A 22,180-nucleotide genomic window follows, 5' to 3' on the forward strand; every position below is an offset into this window, starting at 1 on the left:
ACTCGGTAACCAGTCTGGGGACCAGCCCCAGTGGGGACGTGGGAGTCTCCAACCTGAGACCACCAGAGGAAGGCTACATCCACGGGAGACAGCAGCGAGAGACCCAGAGAGGATAACCTACGCTGTGCCCCTCAGAAGGGCTCCAGCTACTCAGGGGAAGGGCCGCTAGTCCCCTCACGGCTAGGCACACTTTGCTGCAATCCAGGGTGCCAGGTGGGCCTGAACCACAGCGCGCAGAGAAAGGACAGGCAGCAAGTGTAACAAATGGACTTTAATGTAACTGTCACACACAGGGGTGGAGAGCAAGGTGGCTTTGTACAGTGACGGTAGCCTATGCCTGCCCAGGGACCCTCGGGGGCAAAGGCTGAGGCCATGCACCCTCTTGGGGAAACACTGATGGCCAAGGGCTGGCACGGGAAGCCTGGGCAGCCAGACAACTACCGTGGACATGGACCAGCGTGGAGAGGGACAGCTGCCCTCACTAAATGCTGCATGGTGTCTGCACAGGACACGTGTAGAAGGTGATGGGGTGGCAGCCAATGACAAGAGCACCATGCTCAACACATGCTCATGGTGGTGGTGAGGATGGCGTCCACAGGGTGGCGAGCGGCCAGGCATGAGGCACCGGAGTCGAGGCTCAATCTGGCTTGTCCCTGGGGGAGGCTGGCAGGCTCTCCCTTCCCACCCTGATCTGAATGGGACCAGGGAATGGGTTCTGCGTGGGTGCGCAGGGGCAGGGTTGACAGGAGGGTGGTTTGTGTGTCCAGAGCCACCCTTCAGCTGCGGTTTGGATGCGTGTGGCAGGTGTGTCCTGAGGCCGGGTGGGCGGGGGTGGTTGCAGAGGTCCCTCACTGCGTCCGGAGCTGGTAATCTAGAAATGTGGGCACCACACGGGGTCATGGGGCACCCACAAACCCTCAGCTCTACACGGGAAGCCCAGTCCAGGAAGACCTCTGCAGGTCTTGCCAGCCAGACACCACTCACCTCCATTCTGTGTGATGTAGCGCACCCAGGGGAGGGCCTGGTACCCGCTCTTCTCAATGATCTTCAGGTAGCGCACCTGGACACAAGGGCCCTGACTGTGCTGCGCCCCCACCTGTACCCACCTAAGGGGTGAGGCCAAGGGGGCAGGCTGCCCAGCATGAGGGCGCACGTTTTCCCCTGGGGACCTTGAGTGTTCCAGGGGACCAGGATGTACCTTTCAACCATGCTCTTTCTGAGGGGCCCTGAGGAAATAGGCCCGTGCCAGGTCGGGGGTCTGGGGTTTCTGCTGTGACTCTGGGCTCAAATGTTGCAGGCAGCCAGCCCTGACACACTCATACCTGGATGCCAGAGGTAGTGAAATAGGGGATCTCGAACTTGACACTGATGGGAGGCTTGCCCTCCTTGTCTTCGGCTTCCACACTGGGAAGACCAAAGTGGGCTCGCATCAGGTACTCCTTGCCACCCTGGGGAGCCAAAGCAGGAGGGTTAGGCAGCTGCCCCGATGTCTGGCCCACAACCAATGTGCTGTCTCCCAGGACCCAAAGCTGGGGGTGCTGTGAAGAGGCTCCACCAGCTCCTAGGACAGGGTGCTGCCGAGCCAGACAGGCCTGAGTGGCCACGGTGGGGAAGGGAGCCTGGGAATACACAGGAGGGGGTGTCCCACTGCACCGCCTCTTACTTGGTCTCGGAACAGTGTGAGATCAAATCAAAAAGGCCCAAGGGGACTATGGACAGACAGACGGATGGCACTGAAGGCCCAAGGGGACTATGGACAGACGGATGGCATTGAAGGCCCAAGGGGACTATGGACAGACAGACGGATGGCATTGGGTGATGGATGGGCTCAGGTTCCGTTCCCAGGAGCCCAGCAATAACTTGGAGGTGGTTTGAGAGTAGGCCCGTCAGGACTGGCTGGGATCTTTGCCCTGCCCTGGCCAGGAAGAGCACAGGCCTAGGCTTGGCTGTCCTCTATGCCTGGCACCCCGGTTCTAGTCAGAGCAGGGAACAGGAGTGGCTGTGAGCAGGGCCCTGCTTAGGAGATAGGGTGCGACAGAGCTCCTGCAAAGGTTCTCTGAGTCGTGGCATCTCCAGGGGAGACGGTGAAAATAACTCCTGACACCCCACAACAAGGTGAGGAGGGAACGGAATGGGAACATCTATCTACCCAGGGAAACACAGCAAACTGAGTGGAAGCTGGGCCTACTGGCCCAGCATTCCCGAGACGGAGGCAGGAGGATGGCGGCGGCAAGTTCAAGGTCAGCCTGGAGTACATGGTTAGGTCAGTCAGGGTTTCACAGTTGAGCTGCAGATCAGAGACTACCCAGGGAGACCCTGTTTCCAACAAAGTCACCACAAAACTACTTCCATGTGAGAACACAATTTGTAGAAAATGGTATTCCATGTTACACGGTAGATTTTGTAGGTACCCAGGGCAGAGCTCAGAGAACGGGCATCAACACTAACGTGAAATTACCAGTGAGTGGACTGAGTGGAACGGGGGACTGGGTCAGCACATGTTCATAAGTGAAGGCTAAGGGAGCATGAGGATGGGCATGGCGTAGGTCTTTAACCCCAGCGCTGGAGAGGAACAGGAGGCAGAGACAGGTGGAGCTCTGTGAGTTTGAGCCAGCCTGGTCTACACAGTGACTTCACGTCAGCCAGTGCAACACAGGAAGACCCAAGCTCAAAACAAAAACATGGAGGACAAGAAGGAGCCAGAGCCCTCATGCACCTCTGGGGGCAGGGGACATGGTCCATGTCTGTACAAACACTGTGGCAAATCCTCAAGACTACTTTTTCAAACCACTCAGAAATTCTGCTTGTGGGCATGCCTGAGTACAGGGCGGGCCTGGGAGAGAAGTCTGACATTCATGTTCACTGCAGCTGAATGGGGGGCGGGCAGGGGACCCAAGTGCCTGTCAGTGGAAAAGGAGGGGACACAGCATGGCGTGTCACCTGGTCTAAAAAGAACTTTAGTGACAGTCAGGCACTGTGCCCCATGACAAAACGCTGCACAAAAGGACAGAGACTGTCCACTCCATCTACAGGTGGTCCCCGCAGTCTTCAGAATCAGAGGCCAAGTGAAAGAGCGGTCACCGAAGGCCAGCGGCAAGGAGCAAGTGTGTCACCAGGGACCAGGAGAACACATCTTTCTCTCTCTTTCCTTGTCCTTCCTCTACTTTCTCTCTTTCTTTTTTCCCAGACAGGGTTTCTCTGTATAACAGTCCTGGCTGTCCTGGAGCTCACTCTGTAGACCAGACTGGCCTCAAACTCAAACTCACAGAGATTCGCCTGCCTCTGCCTCCAAAGTGTGCCACCACTACCTGGCTTGAAACCCTACTTTGGAGTCAACTCTGAATGAAGGCGGTGCACACTGGACAGCGTCTACCCCGAGTCTGGCCATCCTTCCTGCTTACACTCCTTGACTCCATGCAAGGCCCTAAAGCCAGGGGTGCAGTACTTGGGGTGCCTTGGGAAGGGTGGAAAAGAAGCTGGTCTCGGCTCTCAGTCTCTGAAATGACACAGACCAGCACAGGCGGCACCGGTGTCCTGTGTGTGGACCCTTCTACAGTGGCTGTGTTGGGGCACCAAGGGCAAGGTCTCCTGGGATGGATCTGTGGCCTGCCCTCCTCCACACCTGCTAGGGTGCAGAGAGGAACTGCACCTGTGTTTCTGGGACCAGGAAGCCACTCCCCAGAGCTGCTCCTTGCTCCCAAGAACACTGTCCCAGAGATGGGAGTGTCCCAGAGATGGGACAGGGGTGGGTACGTGGGGGTGTTCAGCACATGTGAATACAGCGCTCACCGGGAAGGACTTGATGGACCACACGATCTCGCTGTTCTCAGGGACCCACTTGACACTCCCCACTGTAGTCTTGAACTTGGGCGAGTCAGCGTCATTGGGGACTGGTATGTGGATCTCTACGTTGTTGGCTGTTGACCGCCGCTTGAACTGGCTCTTGGCCTGCAAGGAGGCCCCGGGCAGAGGCTCTGGAGGATGCAGGGAAGGGAGTATAGCCACCCCACCCCCTGCCCACCACTACAGGGCCACCTGGCAGTGCCCACACCTGCAGGGCTCTCCCTCCTGTCCTAGGCCTTCAAGGTGCCCGTCCCTCCCTCTAGGACAAGGTGAGTACAGGATGGGCCGACGTCCTTGCTCCCGCTGCTGGGCCAGCTCCAGGAGACAGACGGCCCCTCTCCCACTCACCTTGATCATGTACTCGATTCGGCTGTGGGAATGCTTCTCAATCACCGACTCAATCCAGATCAAAGGCTTCACCTGCGGGCACAGTAAGGCGCTCACACCAAGTCTCATTTACTGAGGGGAAACCGAGGCCTGCTCTTCCAGGAGACCAGTGTGCAGGCAAGGGTGGGGCAGCTATCACTGCCCAACAGTCTGCCCAAGGAAGTCAGCAATGGCCACGGCTCCCACCCACCTCTGGGGCTGGACGGTGCCCAGAGGGGGTGTGAGAGCTGAAGCCGGGCTTCCCTGGGAGCACTCACGTGGGTGTTGAGGCGGTAGGACATGAGTTCGAATTCCCCGTCAGGTGGGATGAAGGAGATGGTGCGGTCGTTCTCAAAGCGCGACAGCCGCACACACTGGTGGAACTTCACGTCCTCCAGCTCCACCGACTTGCTCTTCCCTCCTGTGTGGGTAGGTGAGCTTGGCATGGGGTCTAGAGTCCCTGTGCAGACCGCCTACTGCCAAGACCACCCTGGCAGACCAGAGCCTGGCCAAACTCAGAAGACACCCGTTTGTATACACAAGGGCAGCTCCTAGACACCTGTCTGACGCCCTCCCAGCTCCTCACGCAGCCTGACACTGGCATGGAGTCCCGGCGTCTGGGCTCCCTGTGCCATACCAACCAAGTCTTCAGCAGCCAGAGAGCAGCTGGTCAGGACACATTTGCTAAGTGGCTGTGGGTGTCACTATGGTGTCCCATCCACTTCAGAGGGTCCAGGCAGGGTCATTAGCAAGTCCAGGAGGCTGCCAGGGGCCAGGAACCTGACCCAGGGCCTAGGTAATGCGGTCAATGAGGAGCCATAAAAGCCTAGGCACGCCCGCCTGTGCTGTGCTCCGGCACTGGAAGCCACACCAGCCTTGGTGTGTGACCTCCCAACAGCACACACTCAAAGGGAAGGGGGCAGGCTCTACTCCAGGCCTCTGACTGTGGGGCAGGCTGGGCCTCATTGATGAGAAGCAGGCCTCTGCCACCCTCTGGAGAGTCATACTGTAGTCCAGGATGGCCTCAAACTCATAACCTTCTCACCAGGTCTGCTAGGCCACTGGTGACCATTTACTGATCTGCAGCCCTAGCTTTCAGGGTCTTTTGAGCAATGTGAACTTGTTACATCTTGTTCCTTGTGTACAGAGGGCGTGTGTGCTGCTCATGTGGCAGTGAGAACAGCTTGCAGGAGTTGGCTCCCTCCTCCACCCGAGGGCTCAGGCGAGCACACTCAGGCCGTGGGGCAGCAGGCACCTTTACCTGCTGAGCTGAGCCCCTCAGTGATCAGGAGACTTTTTAAAGCCTGGCTTTTGAAAGCTTTCCCACTGGGCGAGCATGCACTTGGGATCAGGGAAGACAGCATTCTGGAGCGAGACTGACCCAGCCTCTAACTACTCTCGGGTACTCACGGCCTGTGTTGTCGAAGAGGACCTTGTCGTTGAGGCCCAGGCGCAGCTCGGGCATGCCTGAGAGGAAGACCCGCATCTTGATGGAGCCCACAATCTCACTGCGCAGCACGTTGCCATTGGCACTGACCTGGGGACAGTGGCAACTGTGTAAGGTGTGACCTCCACGACTCTGGCTTAATGCAGACCCGACTTTCTCCTAGTGCTTGTCCCGAGGAGGACAGATGAGCCGGGCGCAGGCGCGAGGGTTCCCCAGCATGGAGGGCTGGTGATGCCCACTTCCAGAGACAGACGGGCACTTGTCTAAGCAGATGGAAACCCAAGTCCAGTTTACACACAGCGACTGGACTGTGGTGTTTGGGGACGTCACCATGCCATCACCACAGAGGGCCTACTCAAGCCTAGACAGGCCATGGGCTACCTGCAGGCACTACCTGAGACTGCCAAATGACACAGCAAATATGGCTGCTGCTTCACTGGCACGTCTTCCAAAGGTGCAGCCCAATGCTGAAAGGATGGCACCGGAAAGAGGGGTGCAGGGCACACAGCACAACCTGAAGCGTGTGCATGTTCGTGTGTGTGAGCTCTCACTGCACTGCTGATGACAGGGCTCCTGGTGGTCCTCAAGGGAGCACTATCTTGAGTGTGATCCATCATCTGCCAAAACAGTGTCATGCAATACATAGCTCTAGGTGCTTTGCAGACAGCACTAAGATAACCATGACACAAGGCCGGAAGCTCCAACAGAACCCTCAAATGTCCCATGACCCACAGGGAGAGGGGGAGGGCCACAGAGAACAGAAAGCAGAAAAGAAGGCAAAACAGCAGCCCGCAGTCCAGAGACTCAGTGAGGACAGATGGTCCAGACACATCAGTCACAAGACAGAGACGGGGGCGGGCAGCGGCTCAGTGAGTAAAGTGCTCGCCATGTAAGCGTGAGGACCCGAGTTCAGGGCTCAGAGCCTCAAGTCAGTATTTATTGTAAGCGCCTGCGATGGAGGTGGGGAGACTCCCTGAACTTCTGGGCCTCCAAGCCTAGTGTACACAGCGATAAACAAGCAAACAAGAAAAGGACCATCCCAACACGGCGGAAGGCTCAGGGCTAACACCCAAGCCTGTCCTCTGACCTCCTCTCATAAACTTGCACTCACACACACACACCACACTCACTCACACACACACTCACCACACTCACTCACACACACACTCACCACACTCACTCACACTCACCACACTCACTCACACACACACCACACACACCACACTCACTCACACACACACCACACACACACCACACACACACACCACACTCACACACACTCACTCACACACCACACTCACACACACACACTAACTCACACTCAAAATGGATTTCCCTTTGGGGGTGAGGGGTCAAGTCTCACTATGGATCTCAGACTGGCTTCAACATTATGATTTTGTTGTTTCAACCTTCCAGTTTCTGGGAAGACAAGCAGTGTCTCGGGTTTTAAAAATGATGTTCCTACCAGCACTCTGAGTAAGATGTAGGCAGATTCCAAGTAGGATAAGGTGTGGTGGTCTGAAAGAACAGCCCTCCTCAGCCTCAGGCATTTGAAGGTGCTCCCCTGCTGGTGCTGGGGAGAGGCTTAGGAGGTGTGGTCTTGCTGGAGAATGTGGGGCTGGGCTTTCAGGGTTCAAAGCCTGCCATTCCCTGTTCCCTGTCTGTTTCATGTTTGCAGCTGAGGGCTCAGCTTCCAGCCCCAGACGCCATGTCTGCCACTTGCTGCCCTGCTGTCCCTGCCATTACAGACCCTAACCCTCTACAAACCCTGGCCCAGTAAAGTCTCTCTTAATAAGGTGCCCTGGCTGTAGGAGTGAACCCCGCAAAGCTATCGGCCCATGAGGGCGGGGACAAGTAAATTAGCACAGGTAGAGATAAAAGGAAGTGAAAGGAAAAAGGACCTCCCTTTTTGGAAGCCAGCCACGCTTCTAACTCCTAGCTTGTGTGACTCTCTCTGGTAAATAAATATATTGTATCCCCTATAGCATCAGCTATCATCATTATCTGGTGTCAGAAGTGGGATTGGAAGCCCATGCCTCTGTGGCCGGTGGCTGCCTGGCTCGGCCACAGAGGCATGGGAAGTGTAGGTGACAGAGGCAGAGCCAGCAGGCATGGGGTGCGCTCCTGTTGTCCCTGCCCTTAGGAGCCTGAGGCAGGCAGATGTCTGTGTGTTCAAGGATGGCAGTGCCGTCTGCCTTACTCAATGTGGACTCTCTGTACACCTAGTGCCAGACGCTCCAAGCCCAGGCTGTCCTGCTTTCCGACCTCTCCCATCTGCTCGGATGGCTCACTGGAGAAAAAGACTGTCAGCTCCAGCACTGAGCACCGTGTTCAATCCCTTTGCTTTGAACAGAAGCAAAGTCATCTCATTTAGCTCAGAGAGTTCCATGAGCTCCATGCCAGCCAGGGCTACAGAGCGAGACCTTGTACTAGAACAAAACAAAAGCAAGGCCAGGTATGGAGGTGCACAGCTTTAACCCCATACTTTGGGGGCAAAAGCAAAGGATCTCTGAGAATCCCAGGCCAGCCAGGGCTACATAGTGAGACCCTTTTACAAAAGCCAAACTACAATAAACACAAAGCAAACCAAAGGAAACGGATTGTAAGAGCATACACTATCCAAAACCTAATATATAAAAACAACAACACTGGGACTGGGGCGTGGGGAGCGCCTGTCATCCCAGCACCTGGGAGGTGGAGTTTCTGCTCGTGGTTCCCAGCACTCATGTCAGGTGGCTTACAACAGTGACTGCGACTTCTGCGGATCCTACTCCTTTACTGGCCTCTGCAGGCACACACACACACACACACACACACACACACACACACACCACTCACACATGCACACCCCCTCACACATGCACACTCCCCACATATGCACACACCCATGTGCACACCCATACATGCACACACACACACATGCACACACCGACATGTCATGAAAATGTTTTGCCTGATATGATGGTAACCCTTGATTGTTAACCTGACAGCTCTAGAGTCATCCAGGTCCGGGAGTCTCTAGATTGGGTTAGCTGGTATGAAGGCCCGCCCAGCATGTGAGGTGAGGGCTCCATCCCACAAGCCGCAGTTCTGGATGAGTGAAAGGGAGGAAGCAGGCGGAACCGTAGCCTTCTTGGATCTGCTTCCTGACTGTGGACACCATGTGACTGCTGCCCATACTCCTGCCATCAAAGTCCCAACCATGACAGGCTGTCATGTAGAATGAACCCTTCCTCCCTGAAGTTGCACCTGTCATGCATTTTGTGACAGTCAGACAAGTAACTAATACACCCTGTGCACAGAGGTCCTGGTGTCCACACCCACTACCACAAACATCAAACACCAAGCAAGGAACACATAACCCAAAAGCACAAGCCAATGATCTCTTGGGGTGTGTGGTTTTTTAGGGTGCCTTGGTGACAGAGCTGGCTTTCCAGCTTTGTACATGTTTTGTGAGTTTAGTCTTGCATGTGTGCACACGCCTGCTTTTGAACACGTGGAGGCCAGGGTTCCTTTGTCTGAGGCAGGCTCTCTCACTGAGCTGAGATCTCATTTAGGCTGGGCTAACCTGCCCCTATGTGTCAGTGCTGGGGCTAAAGTGCATGCCACCACACCCACCTTCCACTCGTGTGCTGGGATCCACACTTCTGTCCTCACACTTAGTTTTACTTACAGAGGTTATTTTTACTGTGTATGAGTGTATATGACACGTGCTTGTTGGGGAGATCAGAAGACAACATTGTGGTGTTGTCTCCTTTCACCTTTCTGAGGCTTCTGGGGATGGAGCTTGGACATTACGCTTAAACAGCAACTTGGCCCACTGAGCCATCCCCTTGCCCTTGGCCCTGTATTTCTTTAAATTGTAGTTATTTAGTGTGTGTGTGTGTGTGTGTGAGAGAGAGAGAGAGAGAGACAGACAGACAGAGAGAGAGAGAGAGACAGAGAGAGAGAGAGACAGAGAGAGAGAGAGACAGAGAGAGAGAGACAGACAGACAGAGAGAGAGAGAGAGACAGAGAGAGACAGAGAGAGAGACAGAGAGACAGAGAGAGACAGACAGACAGAGAGAGAGAGAGAGAGAGAGAGAGTCAGTTCCCTGTTCCCACCACAGGTCCCAGGATGGAACACAGACGGTCAGGCTTTGTGGGAAGGACACCCTTTACTGCTGAGTCATCTCGGTGCCTCTCTAGTTCTGTTTCTCTGAGACAGTGTGACCCTGGAAGGGTTAGAACTTGAGGTCCCCCTACCTCAGTCTCCTCAAAGCCACCACAATGTTGTCCCTATAGATTCTAAGATTCTAAGTGAGGGAGGCTGACACAGAGGGAGCAGGGTCTCTCCAATGGCTGCGGCTAAGCCCTGCCACCTGCTGCCAAGGCCCAGGGTTACACCAGGGCTCTGCTGGTTTTCAGTTTTATCCCTCTGGCTTCCGCCCTGGAAAAGACGGCAAGTTAGGAAAGGAAGAGAGAAGACAGCCTACCAAGAGGTTAACTGCCTCAATGACGTCCAGGAACACCTCGTTCTTTCGGTACTTGATGCCCTCCGAGCGCCAGGACACAGCATTGGTGACGGTGGCCGGGGGACGGGGGGCCCCTGTTTCCAGCTTGTGGCCTTCCTGAGTGATGTACCTATGGGGCCACCGCTCAGTTAGAGGTGACATGCATTGTTGGCCTTGGCACTGGGATGGGCTAAGGAGCAGGGAAGGCCCAACCACAGGAAGTCCCCCACATCAGCAGGCTCCAGGAGAGCGGCCTCTGACTAGGCAGTCATAGTGAGTGGGCTGCACACACTGAGTTTCAGAGGCAGGGTGCTGGTGTAGGGTGGGGGACAGGGACTCAGATAGCATTGTGGGCACCTGGAAGGGACTGAGCCCTGGGCCACCCAGTGACCCCATCCCACCAGAACAGCGAGTGGCAGCTTTCCCTGGTCTCTCTGTCAAGGGGCGGGGGCGGGGGCGGGGGCGGGGCGGGAGCGGCTGGCATCGCAGGCTGCACTGAGGGGATGAGGTGCAGCGTGGAACCTGCTGGTCTCTGCTATGCAGGCAAGACTGTATGGAAACATGGCCTACTCCTATCAGCCCAGAACTCCAGAGGCAGAGGCAGGAGGATCAGGACCCTGTCTCAAAATTCCTAAAAACAGCAGGGACAAGAAGAGCAATGTGCCTGCCCTGCTGGGCTGGCGATTGAGGCGCAGGGGGCACATGCACTCACTCCTGTAGGATCTTGCTGTCTGTGGTCTGTGGGTAGCCAAAGTCCATGAGCTCGTCCAGCAGCTCGTAGATGATGACGAAGTTGTCTCGGATGCTCTCCTCCTCCAGCTCCTTAAAGTACTCGGAGAAGACCTGGGCAGGGTGCAGAAGAGCAGGCCTCAGCCCAGACCCAAGGGCTGTTCTGGCCCTCTCCATGGGTGATGCTCCCTGTGGGAGATGGCACAAGCCCTGAACTCAAGGGTCAGAACATGGCCAATAGGCACTGGCCAGGAGGAATGACCCTGTATCACCATTAAAGCTGTCTGAGGCCTCTGCAGGTCAAATCTGACTGTGCCTGTCACCTCTGCCTACCTCCCTAAGATGTTTGCGTAAGCAAACATCTCCATTTCAATGGGTAGGTAGGAGGCTGGGGGGTGGACGGGGACCCAGAGGGTACCAGAGGTCTGTCTTCATACTGACACTGAAGCAAGCCCAACATTAGAACAAGTGGGAAAGAGCAGCCAAAGGGAGAAACATGGCACATCCCTGCATCCCTGCTCACCACAGCACCCAGCCATATCCTGCCTGCCTGCCAGAGGTGGCAAGGCTTGGCTCCTCACAGTGGGCCTGCTCAGAAGGGGGCTCTCCCAGTGGGCTCCCTTGCTCCATCCCCAGCCCTCAGCTATGAGGCACCTGAGAGGGATGAGAGACACAGAAAGGGTTCCCCACCCCCAGAAGCACTCAGTGGAAACACAAAACCAGGCCTGGAGCCCTTGCTCAATCCCAGGGGCAAACAAAGTTTGCCCATAGCTCTGCTGCCTTCATTCCAGCAGACTCAGCAGCTGGAGGTTGCTTTAAATCCAAAGGTGTCCTGGGGAAAGCTGTGTATTAACCAGCATCAGACTGCACATTCCTACACATCCCCAAGACCCAGCCTGTGCACCCAACTGACCCCAAAGCACTATGTCCAGGCACAGGGCCTGGATCACACTATGCACCCCTGCCCTAGTACGTCTGCCCAGTCATGATGTCTCCCCACCTTGTTCACTTTCTTGGGGATGCAATAAAGACCAAAGACCTCACCTGCAAGGAGGCTGAGGCTTCCTGGCCTAGGATCATCTGGGTATCCTATGCTACAATCCCTCACCCAAAGCCCTTCCAGGAGGAAGTCCCACTGCTGAGGGCCTTACCTGCACCACCTTGTAGAGGAAGGAGAATACCAGCGACACACAAGCATTCTTCTTGGAAGTGGCGACCACTGCATGGTGGCAGAGTCAAGGAGCCTTCTGGGGCTGGGATACCATATCACAGAACCCCCCCCCCCCCCATGTCTCCCTGTACCAGCTGCACTCTAGTTGTCCACTGGACCCAAGATTAGGAGGACTAAGCCCAAGTCTGAGCCAGGCCAAGGACATGTGGTAAGCAGTCAGTGGAACCTTGGGGGGACACAGGAAGTAGAAGGCTTACAAGGTGTGTTCTGGGATGCTGCGTTTAGGAACAAGACTGGGAGAGCCCAGCTGGGTGGAGAAGCAACCAGGGTCAGGACTGTCTGTGTCTTCCTACCATGCAGCAACACTTTTCCCGAGTAGACGCTACACACATCTACCCACCCCCCCCAACGAGACAGGGAGCCCAGGGCAGACCACAGCAAGGACCACTTCCTTCAGGTACCCTTGGAAGCTGCCCACTGGTCCATATACAGTCTGGCTACAGGGAAGCCAACACAGGTTAGAAAATAGTTAAGTGTGCTGGCATTCCTGCGAAATATCCTCTCCAAACACATGACGCCTGTTCTTGATTATGGCCTGGGTAAATGGATGGGACACACACATTAAATCAAGCTGTCCCATGAGAGACTGGCAGGCAGATTTCACAGGGCCTATGCCTATCAGTGAGGGATGCAAATGTTTCCTAACCAATGTGGAGACAGCCACAGGCCTCTTATAAGCATTTTCGTTCAAGTTGAAGGGGCTCTGGTCAGCCCAAGCACGGCAAACATGTCTCTTGCCCTTCTCCCCTGAGCCTTGCTAAAAACCCTAGGTCATACTTCTAAAGCTGTCACCAATATCTATTCCCTTATTTGGCCACCTCCTCCTCCTGAGACTGACTACCAAGGTCAGCTATCAAAGTACTGAAACCCAACAATCAAAAGCCCCCTTTGGGTACCCTAATTAACATGCCCAATCAAAATTAAACACCTCATGCTACACGGGGTTCCTCCCTTTACCTTCACAAACCACAATTTGCCTGTGTGCCATGTCTGTCTCCTCTCTATGCAGGGGTCGTCCTTTGGTACCCCAGCCCCTATCTCCCTCCCACAGCACCCTCGCCCGTTCTAACACAGGCCTCGCCACCTCTTCCTCCGCTTTAGAATCACACTGTCAGCTCATCTGCTGCTGCTTTCACCTGAGTCAGGAAGCAGCCACTTTATAAAGGAGGTCTCTGTGGAAACAGATGTTTGGAAGTGGTTTGTGTCTACTTCGGGGTCAGGGAGTCCCAGGGAGTCCCAGGCCCCACAAACCGTAAAGGCTATTGATATTGCTGTTAGTTGTATGCCACAACTAGATGTAAGATCCTATTGCTGAAGACATTGCACACTTTGACTGCAGGACAGAGAAATTAAGTTGGGACTGAACTGGAAACTCCCACCCTGCGGGCTGGCTTTTACAGTGTCAGAGGGGTCATTCGTGCTGCTGGTGAACTGTCACCAACATTCCTGCTCAGCTATGGGCGCTGCATGCTAAAATACTGACATGATGGGCAGCACTTGCCTGCCTGTGTAGCGGCCTGGTGGTCACAGGTAAGACTTGTCTACTGGCTTTCAGGCCTGACCCACAAGAGCAAGTTCATACTGGTTCTGTCTGCCAGGACAAAAACTTGTGGCTGGGGAGGTCATAGGTCCTAATGGGTAAGCAACTTGTAATGTCTTACCAGATTGATGTGATGGTCTGTCACACTGCCTTCTAAGTGTGTGTTCACCAATCACTGGTGAAGCCCCTCACCCTCAGAGTGGCTAAATGTTTACCCAGAGGCAGACATTTGTAGTTATCCCTCCAATATCAAGGACCATAGTAGAACAGGGGGAGAAAGAATGTAACAGCTGGAGGAATGGGTGTTGTACAGTAGTTTCCTCTGACACAGAAACACCCCACCCCACAGGGAAACTCCTTAAGTAGGAAAGTAAGCAGCTCCACATAGCTTCAGGAAGTCCCTGAAACTCAGCAGATTCACTAGGCCTCTTCTTCCCAAGAGTAAACAAGCAAAGTTGCAAAGAAGACTCTGAGACCAGATCAGCTGCCTGGAAGCAGGGACCAAGCAGAGGTAGCTGCCCGGCACAAGTTTAGACCACAGACACTTGGAAGGGACACGCTCCAATCTGTTAGGCTGCCTGCAGGCTGTGCAGGGTGCTCCAGGCTTCCAGCTTTCCTGAGCTGTCACCCACGCTGGGATGGCTTTGGTGATGGCAGCTGGCTTTGAGTCATTTCTGCTCCTGTAAGTGACCCCTAACCATAATCCTACAGTAACTGCAGTAAAACTCACTGGTTCATCAAGTTGGACTTCAGTGGCATCCATACTTTGGTCTGTCTGGAGCTCCCTATGTAATGTCTTCCCAGCAAAAGTTTCGTCATATAGCACCTTCCTAGTCTAGCAGACAGCACTAGGCCAATCACACTTTTCACAGAAACCTCCAGGTCTCCCCAGCTGGCCGAGGCTGCCAGATTCACAGCAACTGTGCTGGCACAACCCGCCAGCCCTCGAGAGCTTCCTGCTTCCCTTTCCCATCAGCCGAGCTACCAGGGAGCTGTGGCCAGTCCCTCAAGTCCCTATTATGCCACACCTGTGTCCAACCTGTGTGCCGGGCAGGAAGGCCTGAGAAGGAGGGAGAAGGCCATATCCACTTGAGCCTTGACCCAGGCACAAACTGGAAAGCCAGAGGACCACACAGAGGGCGGGGCAGTGGTGGAGGATGCCCCAGGACAGGAGAGGGGTAGGTGTAAGCCCTCTTATGCCCCCGCTGTCACACTAACGTACTATGGTGGGAGGGCCTTGACTGCTGGTCCAACAAGCGTCTCACCTATTCCTGCAACGGGGCAGCCACAGTTTGGAGTCTGGTTTCAAACGCTAGCCATCATTCTCTTGGGGGTCTCAGGTCACGTATTCCCTCTCCAGAGCTATCCTCAGGGCTAGATGGCGTGTTTCTGGGATCCACCCTGAGGGGGGCACCTGTCATCACAGCTAACCTGTGGCTCCAGGGGCATGCCTGGGTGGGAGGGTGGGGCAGGAGCTGCAAGGCCAGAACACTTCTGTGTCCTTATGAAGAGGCAGCATCTGCGCCTGTTGGGCACACACACTTACTTCCTGACCCTGAGGGACCTGCAGTTGCAGAGCTGCTGTGCCCCAGTGTACAGCACAGTTAACCCTGACAGGCCTGCCCAAAGTCCCAAGTGGTGGGTATACCCATGGTGGGCTTCCATGGCAGCATGCTTGGTGAGGGGCTGAAGAGGGACTGGGGATGCAGGGCATATAAACTCCCTACCCCTACTCCTACGCCATTTTCCTCACTTGTCCACTCCTGCCTCTGACAATCTGGCCATCCCATCCAAAGACCTGTTTAATATGACATGCTTCCAAAGGCCAACCTTGGGCCCAGCTGGCTCCCACTCTTGCTAGATTCCCCCCCCCCCCCCGGGGTGCAGTTTCTGGAATACTCAGCATTCCCTGAACTTGTGTCCCCTGCTGCGCAGCTGTCCTGTGCTGGCAGGTAGGCACGTCCCGCACACAGCTCCGCAGCACAGGGATACGGTACAGGTTGTTGTGCTTAATCCACATGAAGCGAACGCCGCCATGGGCCAAGATGGGTGACAGCATGCCCTCCTCCTCCTTCTCCATCAGGATGGGCATGAAGTGCTCCACCTCGGACATATCCACATCCCCACGGTAGTTCCGGCAGATGAGCACCTGCATCGGGAAGGAAAGAAGGGGTGGCATCCACTCTTGAGTGCCTGGAGTAGGGTGGGAGCCATCTGTGACGGGACAGGACTGCAGGTCAGTTTGACGTCCACAAGTCCCGCCCCATGAGCACTCCAGGCAGACTTGCTGGTGCACTTGGCTCTCCTGACAGCACCAGGCACCCGATTGCCCAGGCGTTCAAGTTCATAGACCCCTCTGAGGCCTGTACAAGTGCAGCCCTGCCCTGGTCTTCCTCCCCACACAGAGGGTCTGAAGCACTGACACAAGAGTTAATCATGGCCCAGTGGCTCCTCCTGGAGACAGTTATGGTAGAGAGGAAGTTACATGTGGCAGTGAACACTCAAAGGGGAATGGAACTGGGCCCAATGAGCCCAGGCTAGTCCCAAATCCACTATGTAGCCAATGATGACCCTGAACTCCTGTTCTTCCAGCTGCTACCTCCTGAGTGCCGGGACGACAGGCATGAGTTACCATCCTCAGCCCACATATACGAACACTTCAGTGGCTAAATTTTAAATAGACCCGGACCAGAGACAAGGACATGTCTTTCAACAGATGCACAGAGCATCTGGGCCCATACCATCCAAAAGCATTCCACCCCTAGGTTCCAGGACCTCAGGACTCCAGAATCTGAGGAGCTTCTAATCTCTATGCCTTGGTGTCTGGGGACAGCCTACTCTGACAAGAAAGATGCCTGTAGCTTTTGCTTTGTTGAAATGATTTCACTGTGCAGCCTCAAACTCATGGCAATGCTAAGTGCTGGCATTATAGGCAGTTCAAATGCAACACCTGTGTGTGTGTGTGGGGGGGGTACTTGAGTCTGAGTGTGGAGGCCAGGAGTTTACATGGGGTGTTTTCTTCAACCTTACATATTGAGCAGAGTGTTTCTACAGTGTAGTGGTTATCACACTTGTCACTCAGTGAGCAGGGTGTCTCCATAGTGTAGTGGTTATCACACTTGTCACTCAGTGAGCAGGGTGTCTCACTTGAACTCAGAGCTTGTCACTTCAGCTATCCAGCAAGACCCCTGGATCCTGGGGCACCATACCCTCCTGGCATTTATGTGGGTTCTGGGGATCTGAACTCAGACTATTATAGTTATATAGCAAGCACTTTTCCTGCTGAAAATACTCTACCAAATATGTTGACACACACTTCCAATCCTAGTACTTGGGAGACAAAGGCAGGGGGATCCCTGTGAGTTTGCATAGTAAGCTTCAGACCAGACAGAGTGAGAACCTGTCTTTAAAAAATCCCAGCACTGGGTAGGGGAGGCAGAGGCAGGCAGATCTCTGAGTTTGAGGCCAGCCTGGTCTACAAAGTGAGTTCCAGAATAGCCAGGGTATGCAGAGAAACCCTGTCTCAAAAAAACAAACAAACAAAAGAACAAACAAACAAATCCCAGGGGTTAGAGAAATGGCTCATTGCTTAACTGAAGCCCATTGCTGTTCAGAGGCTGAGGTTCAGTCCCCAGCATCCACACCAGGTAACTCACAACTGCTTGTAACCCCAGCTCCAGGGGATCTGGTTTGTCTTTCTTTCTTTCTTTCTTTCTTTCTTTCTTTCTTTCTTTCTTTCTTTCTTTTTTTCAAGACAGGGTTTCTCTGTATTGTTTTGGAGGCTGTCCTGGAACTCGTTTTGTAGACTAGGCTGGCCTCGAACTCACAGAGATCCGCCTGCCTCTGCCTCCCGAGTGCTGGGATTAAAGGTGTGCACCACCAACGCCCGGCTAGGGATCTGATTTCTTCTGACCTCCATGGCACCTGCACTTTTGTGCGCACACATACACACACAATCACTATTTCCCATCCAGAGTGAGCTGAGCACAGACACAGAACGTGAACATAGGACATGGGACTCTGAGACACAAGACACTAGGCTGGGCAGGGTAGGCTCTACCCTCAAGAGTCACTGTGCATCCTGGAGGACCCTGAGGAAACGGGGTGGACATGAGTGGGCACAAGGGAGGGCCATGTGGAAGCTGTGGGTGAGGGCTGAGAATGGTCCTGGTTATTCAGGGTGACAGTGTCCATCTTGTCACACTGCCTGCTGTTAGCTTGGCTGGTGGGCAGAGCTGCAGCTCCCCTGAGCTGCCACGCTGTACAGGCACCACCTGCCTCAGAACCTGTCATTTCAGAAAATATTCTGTCTGTTGCTTTCAGCTGGGAGTGTAGCAAAAGTGGTCCCTTTCTTTCTAAGCACTTAGGCCTTGTAGGGACACAGCACCCACTGGGTGAGCTTCTGGGTCTGATGTGCTGGCTGAGGGACTGCCTTTGCTTCTATTCCTCTTGTTATCTCTTGTATGGTAGGCTGGTTAGCTTTACAGATGTAGACTACAGTGCCCAGAGAGGCAGAGCAGGGCAGGACCTGAGCGACAACCTCACTCCTATTTGCTGAGCGGCCACCTGTACTCACTGGGAACTGCTTTCTTGCTAGATTGGACTGGTCAAAGAGTCAGCCAGGAGTACCTTCCGGGTCACCTCACCAGGGCTGTCCAGGGTTTATCTGCCTGCTCTGCAAATGTGCACCTTGCGCCCATATGGTGGCTACCACCATGGTAGCTAAGGCAGATGTGGGTCCTGCACTGTCACAGCTGCCTAGGGACAGATAACGGGGAGACCTCCCCACTATCCCCACCTTCATCAAGGCTTTATGGGGTGGGGACGAGTTTTAGGAACCCTGGGGACTTGGGGAGGGAATCTGCCTCTGAGCTGGTGTGGCAGGAAGGGAGACAGGTGAGATGCTGAGGCCACAGATCCTCTCTGCCATCCTCTCGCTCCTCGGTCCTCTCCCATGAAGCACAAGAGGATTTAGCGTCAACACAAGCTAGATGGGGCAGCCCTCTCCCGGTTCAAACCCACCAGGAAGCTCAGGGGCAGTTGCCTGTCCCCAGGGGAGGGGGCAATTCTCACATTCCTAGTATTTGCCCCTGCAGCAGCCCATTTACCTCTGAGACCCATGGCCTCCGGGATGCCCTATGGTCTCACAGCAGCTGCACCCTGCCAGTCACAGGCCTCTCTATCAGAGCAAGCGACAAGCTGCCTTTCTTATGGCTCCTCTCCCTCCTCTGCACAGCACCCTTACTAAGTCTGTCTGACAGCCAGGCTCTGCTCTGGGCGTGTAGAGTTGGTGTGGAATGTCCCAGGGTAAGCAGCACACAGGTAAACATGCATGCGATCGGCGGGCAGATGGAGTGTGGCAGGGAGGGAGGGAGGCTGCAGTATGATCTCAGCCAGGGCAGGCAGAAGAGGTGTCTTGGCAGGGGGTGCTGTTGGAATTGAGGCTGGGCCACACAGCTCTCTGCAGGAGCAAGCACAAAGGCCCTGAGGCAGAAGCAGACACATCTTCTAGGACCCTGTTTACGGCCCCTCTGCCTGGAGTCAGGACCACCTGCATAGAAAGCACTGGGCTGGGCTATGAGAACTCAGACCACACAGGGGGCAGCCTGGGGTTTTGTCTTCAGTGCCCAGAAGGGCAGCATCGAGAAGAAGGAGGGGAAACCAGCGAGTTCGGCACCCCAGACCTAGGGTCACCAGGGCCATGCTGCCAAGCAGGGAAGCTGAGGAGCAGCTGGGGAAGCAATAGGGAGAGGACCTCCTGTTTGCCAAAGGTGCCACAGTAACCAGCAGCTGAGTTGACTTGGTTCTGGCAGGAGGCAGGGAGTTCTACAGTCCCTCTGAGGGACTTTCCACAGGCAGGTCTGCTTCACCCCGTCATGGGCCTCCTTCCTGGAACTGCAGCGCCCTGGGGCCTCCTCCCATTGGAGCCCTAGAGGTGCCACCACCAGTCTGTGGGCTGCCTTGTGCCCGAATGCCAACTAGGATACCTGTCACCTCCTCAGAACCAGCTCCGGTGCCCAGCTCTGCTTGCCAAAGAGAAGGCAGCAACCTGGCTGTGGGGCCTGAATTCCATGCTCTTTGTACCATGTGCAGGGTCAGGCCCGAGTCGCACCTGTAATACCCAGGTGAGATTCTTCAGAGCAGCCGGGAAGGCGAAGCTCAGAGAGGCCACAGGAGGGGTCTATGGTCACACACCTCAGCTGCGGAGACGGCTGAATCTGCACGAGTCTACTTCTACAGCTTGAGTCCAGGAGGGAGCACGTACTAGGCGCCAATGAGATGTGCTAAAGGAACAAGCAAGCCGTGACAGGCAGCCCACTGTACCTTTAGGCCAGGGCAAAAGGCAGGGCATGTGCCATAGGGAACACTGCCTACCTAGGTTCCCAGAAGGCTGTGGAGGAAGTCCAGATCTGGGACTCACCAGCTGTTGACCTTGGGTGGCATCCAAGGCTGGCACTCACTCCAGGGACTAAGGAAAAGGCTGGGGCTTGGGCACCCCTCCTCACTTCTGAATACCTCCAGCTCTTCCATGTGGATAGGACACCAATGTTCTTTCAATGGGGAATGTTGGATTTGTTTACTGTGGCTGGACCTGTTCTGGTAGCTTCCAAACACAAGAGGCTGGCCACCTGTTCTACTTTGATGGACTGAGGGATAGTGATAGCCCATTTCTGAAGGATGAACATATATTCCAGTAAGAGGTTTTTGCACTGGGCATACTGTGGCTCCCTGGCAGAGTGCTCCTTGAACAGATTGAATCATAGCCTCTGTATCACAAAGCCACAGATTAGCCACATCCAGATACCATGTAAAAGAGTCACACACATGCCAGATATAATCCCAGCACTCCTGAGGCAGAGGCAGGCCTATCTGAGGTCAAGGCCAGCCTGGTCTACAGAGTGTGCTCAGGACGGCCTGGGCTACACAGAGAAACCCTGTCTTATAAAACCAAGGGGAGCTGCTGGGAAACAGACAGGCAGACCCACGTGGTTTAAAGGCCAGGCAGCCTCACTGAGTCAGACCAGTGACTGAGTGATGGCAAGGGCCCCTGTCAGGGTGGCGGGGTCTCCTTCCTCCCCAACATGTGCAAACCTGCACAAACACACACGGATGAAGCTTTCTTTCTCAGATACCCCTGGGGAAGATGCCAGGATCCTGCTTCTGTCCAGGGCCTTCCTGTCCCGGCAGTCTTGTTCTTCCCCAGTCAGGAAAGCTTTCCTCATGTGTCTGAGCTTTTCCATGCGCTTAGCCATGGCGGATTCTGCCCACCCATGGGGCCTAGGAGTAGCACCCTGTCTAGCTTCTCTGGAAGCATCGGTTGGAAGCAAGGATGCTTGAGGTGGGACTTCCGGATGGCCATTGCCAGTCGTCAGTGTCTGTTTACCCCTCAGGAAAACCGCATCCCTGTCACTCGGGGCTCGAAAGTCAATGTCACAGGGAGCGCGGCCGCTCTAGGAGAAAGCGCCGAAGCCTGCGCGCGGCGGAGCAAGGGGCCGAGCCGAGGACACAGTCCGCGCCACGCCTCCGGCCAAGGGTCGCGCGACCCGGGGCCGCGGGGTCCTCGGCTTCCGGTCCACGGCCCAGGCCGGTCCCCGCACCCGGGCGCACCAGGCGGGAAAGGGGCAAAACGGACGGTTACCTAGCAACCACAGCCCACCAAGTGAGCTAGAGGTGGGGCGGGGCTCGCAAAGACCACCGGCCGTTTCCTAGCAACAGGGCAGGGCCGGCAAGTGAGGCTGCCCCGCCTGCCCGACGCCCTGGCCGGGTGGGACGGCCAGTTACCTAGCAACAGGGTGGGTCCCGACAGGGCGAGGGCCCGCTGTTGCCTGGCAACGCGGAGGGTGGAGCGCCCTTCAGTACCTTGCCTTTCAGGTCCAGTACGTAGACGGCGCTGGCGGACATGGCGACTCTGGAAGGCCTCGGCAATAGCCGAGGGCGGCGGCAACGGCAAGAACTGCCGGCGTTCAGCAAGGCCCGGCGCGCCCCGCGACACTTCCCCTCCACTTCCGGTCCATGAAGCGGCGCGCGGACCGTTATGTCCGGTCTGAGGGGCAAGCCGCGAGTGCGCACATGCGCAGCAGAGTAGGTGCAGGCGCACTACGAACTGTGGGGCAGTATTTTTCATCCACAGATCAAGCGGGCCGGAAGTAAGCCTCGGAGGGCGGGACCCGCCTGGTGGGCGGGGCCTGGGCGGGGCTACGGGCCGGCGGCTGGCAGACTGGCGGTGGTAGGAAGGTGAGCGCTTTCGAACCCGATGCTGTGGGCAGACGCTGGGTTGAAAGCGGAACCGAGTTGGGTCAGCCTTGCATTCGGCAGAAGTCTGGTAAACTAATATCCCGTCACCAGCTGTGATTCGCTGTAAGGTGGCGATTAAAGGAAGTCAGTCTGAATGGCAATCCAAACTTATCAGCAGTCACCTGTGTCAATCTGTCAGACTGCCCCACCCCGTTTTGCTCCAGTGAACCCGGGTGACTAACACGTGTGTTATTTAGCCACTAATGCAAAGTGTGGCTGGTTACCGGTACACACAG

The 22,180-nt window shown here is 55.4% G+C and overlaps 1 protein-coding gene across 1 annotated transcript; it reads right to left on the reverse strand.

The window, feature by feature from the left end:
- Positions 1-256: 256 nt before the first annotated feature.
- Positions 257-21,678, reverse strand: Ap1m1 (adaptor related protein complex 1 subunit mu 1). Its single transcript, XM_005087083.4, has 12 exons — positions 21,510-21,678; positions 15,642-15,798; positions 12,030-12,097; positions 10,862-10,992; positions 10,132-10,279; positions 5,620-5,746; positions 4,488-4,630; positions 4,192-4,263; positions 3,790-3,948; positions 1,323-1,448; positions 985-1,060; positions 257-871 (listed from the first exon to the last, which is right to left on the reverse strand). Exons 1-12 carry the CDS (start codon positions 21,549-21,551, stop codon positions 849-851), a joined length of 1,272 nt encoding a protein of 423 aa, XP_005087140.1. The 5' UTR covers positions 21,552-21,678; the 3' UTR covers positions 257-848.
- Positions 21,679-22,180: the final 502 nt, after the last annotated feature.

Source organism: Mesocricetus auratus, unplaced genomic scaffold, assembly GCF_017639785.1.
Source record: "Mesocricetus auratus isolate SY011 unplaced genomic scaffold, BCM_Maur_2.0 Super-Scaffold_6731, whole genome shotgun sequence".
Classification (NCBI taxonomy): Eukaryota; Metazoa; Chordata; class Mammalia; order Rodentia; family Cricetidae; genus Mesocricetus; species Mesocricetus auratus.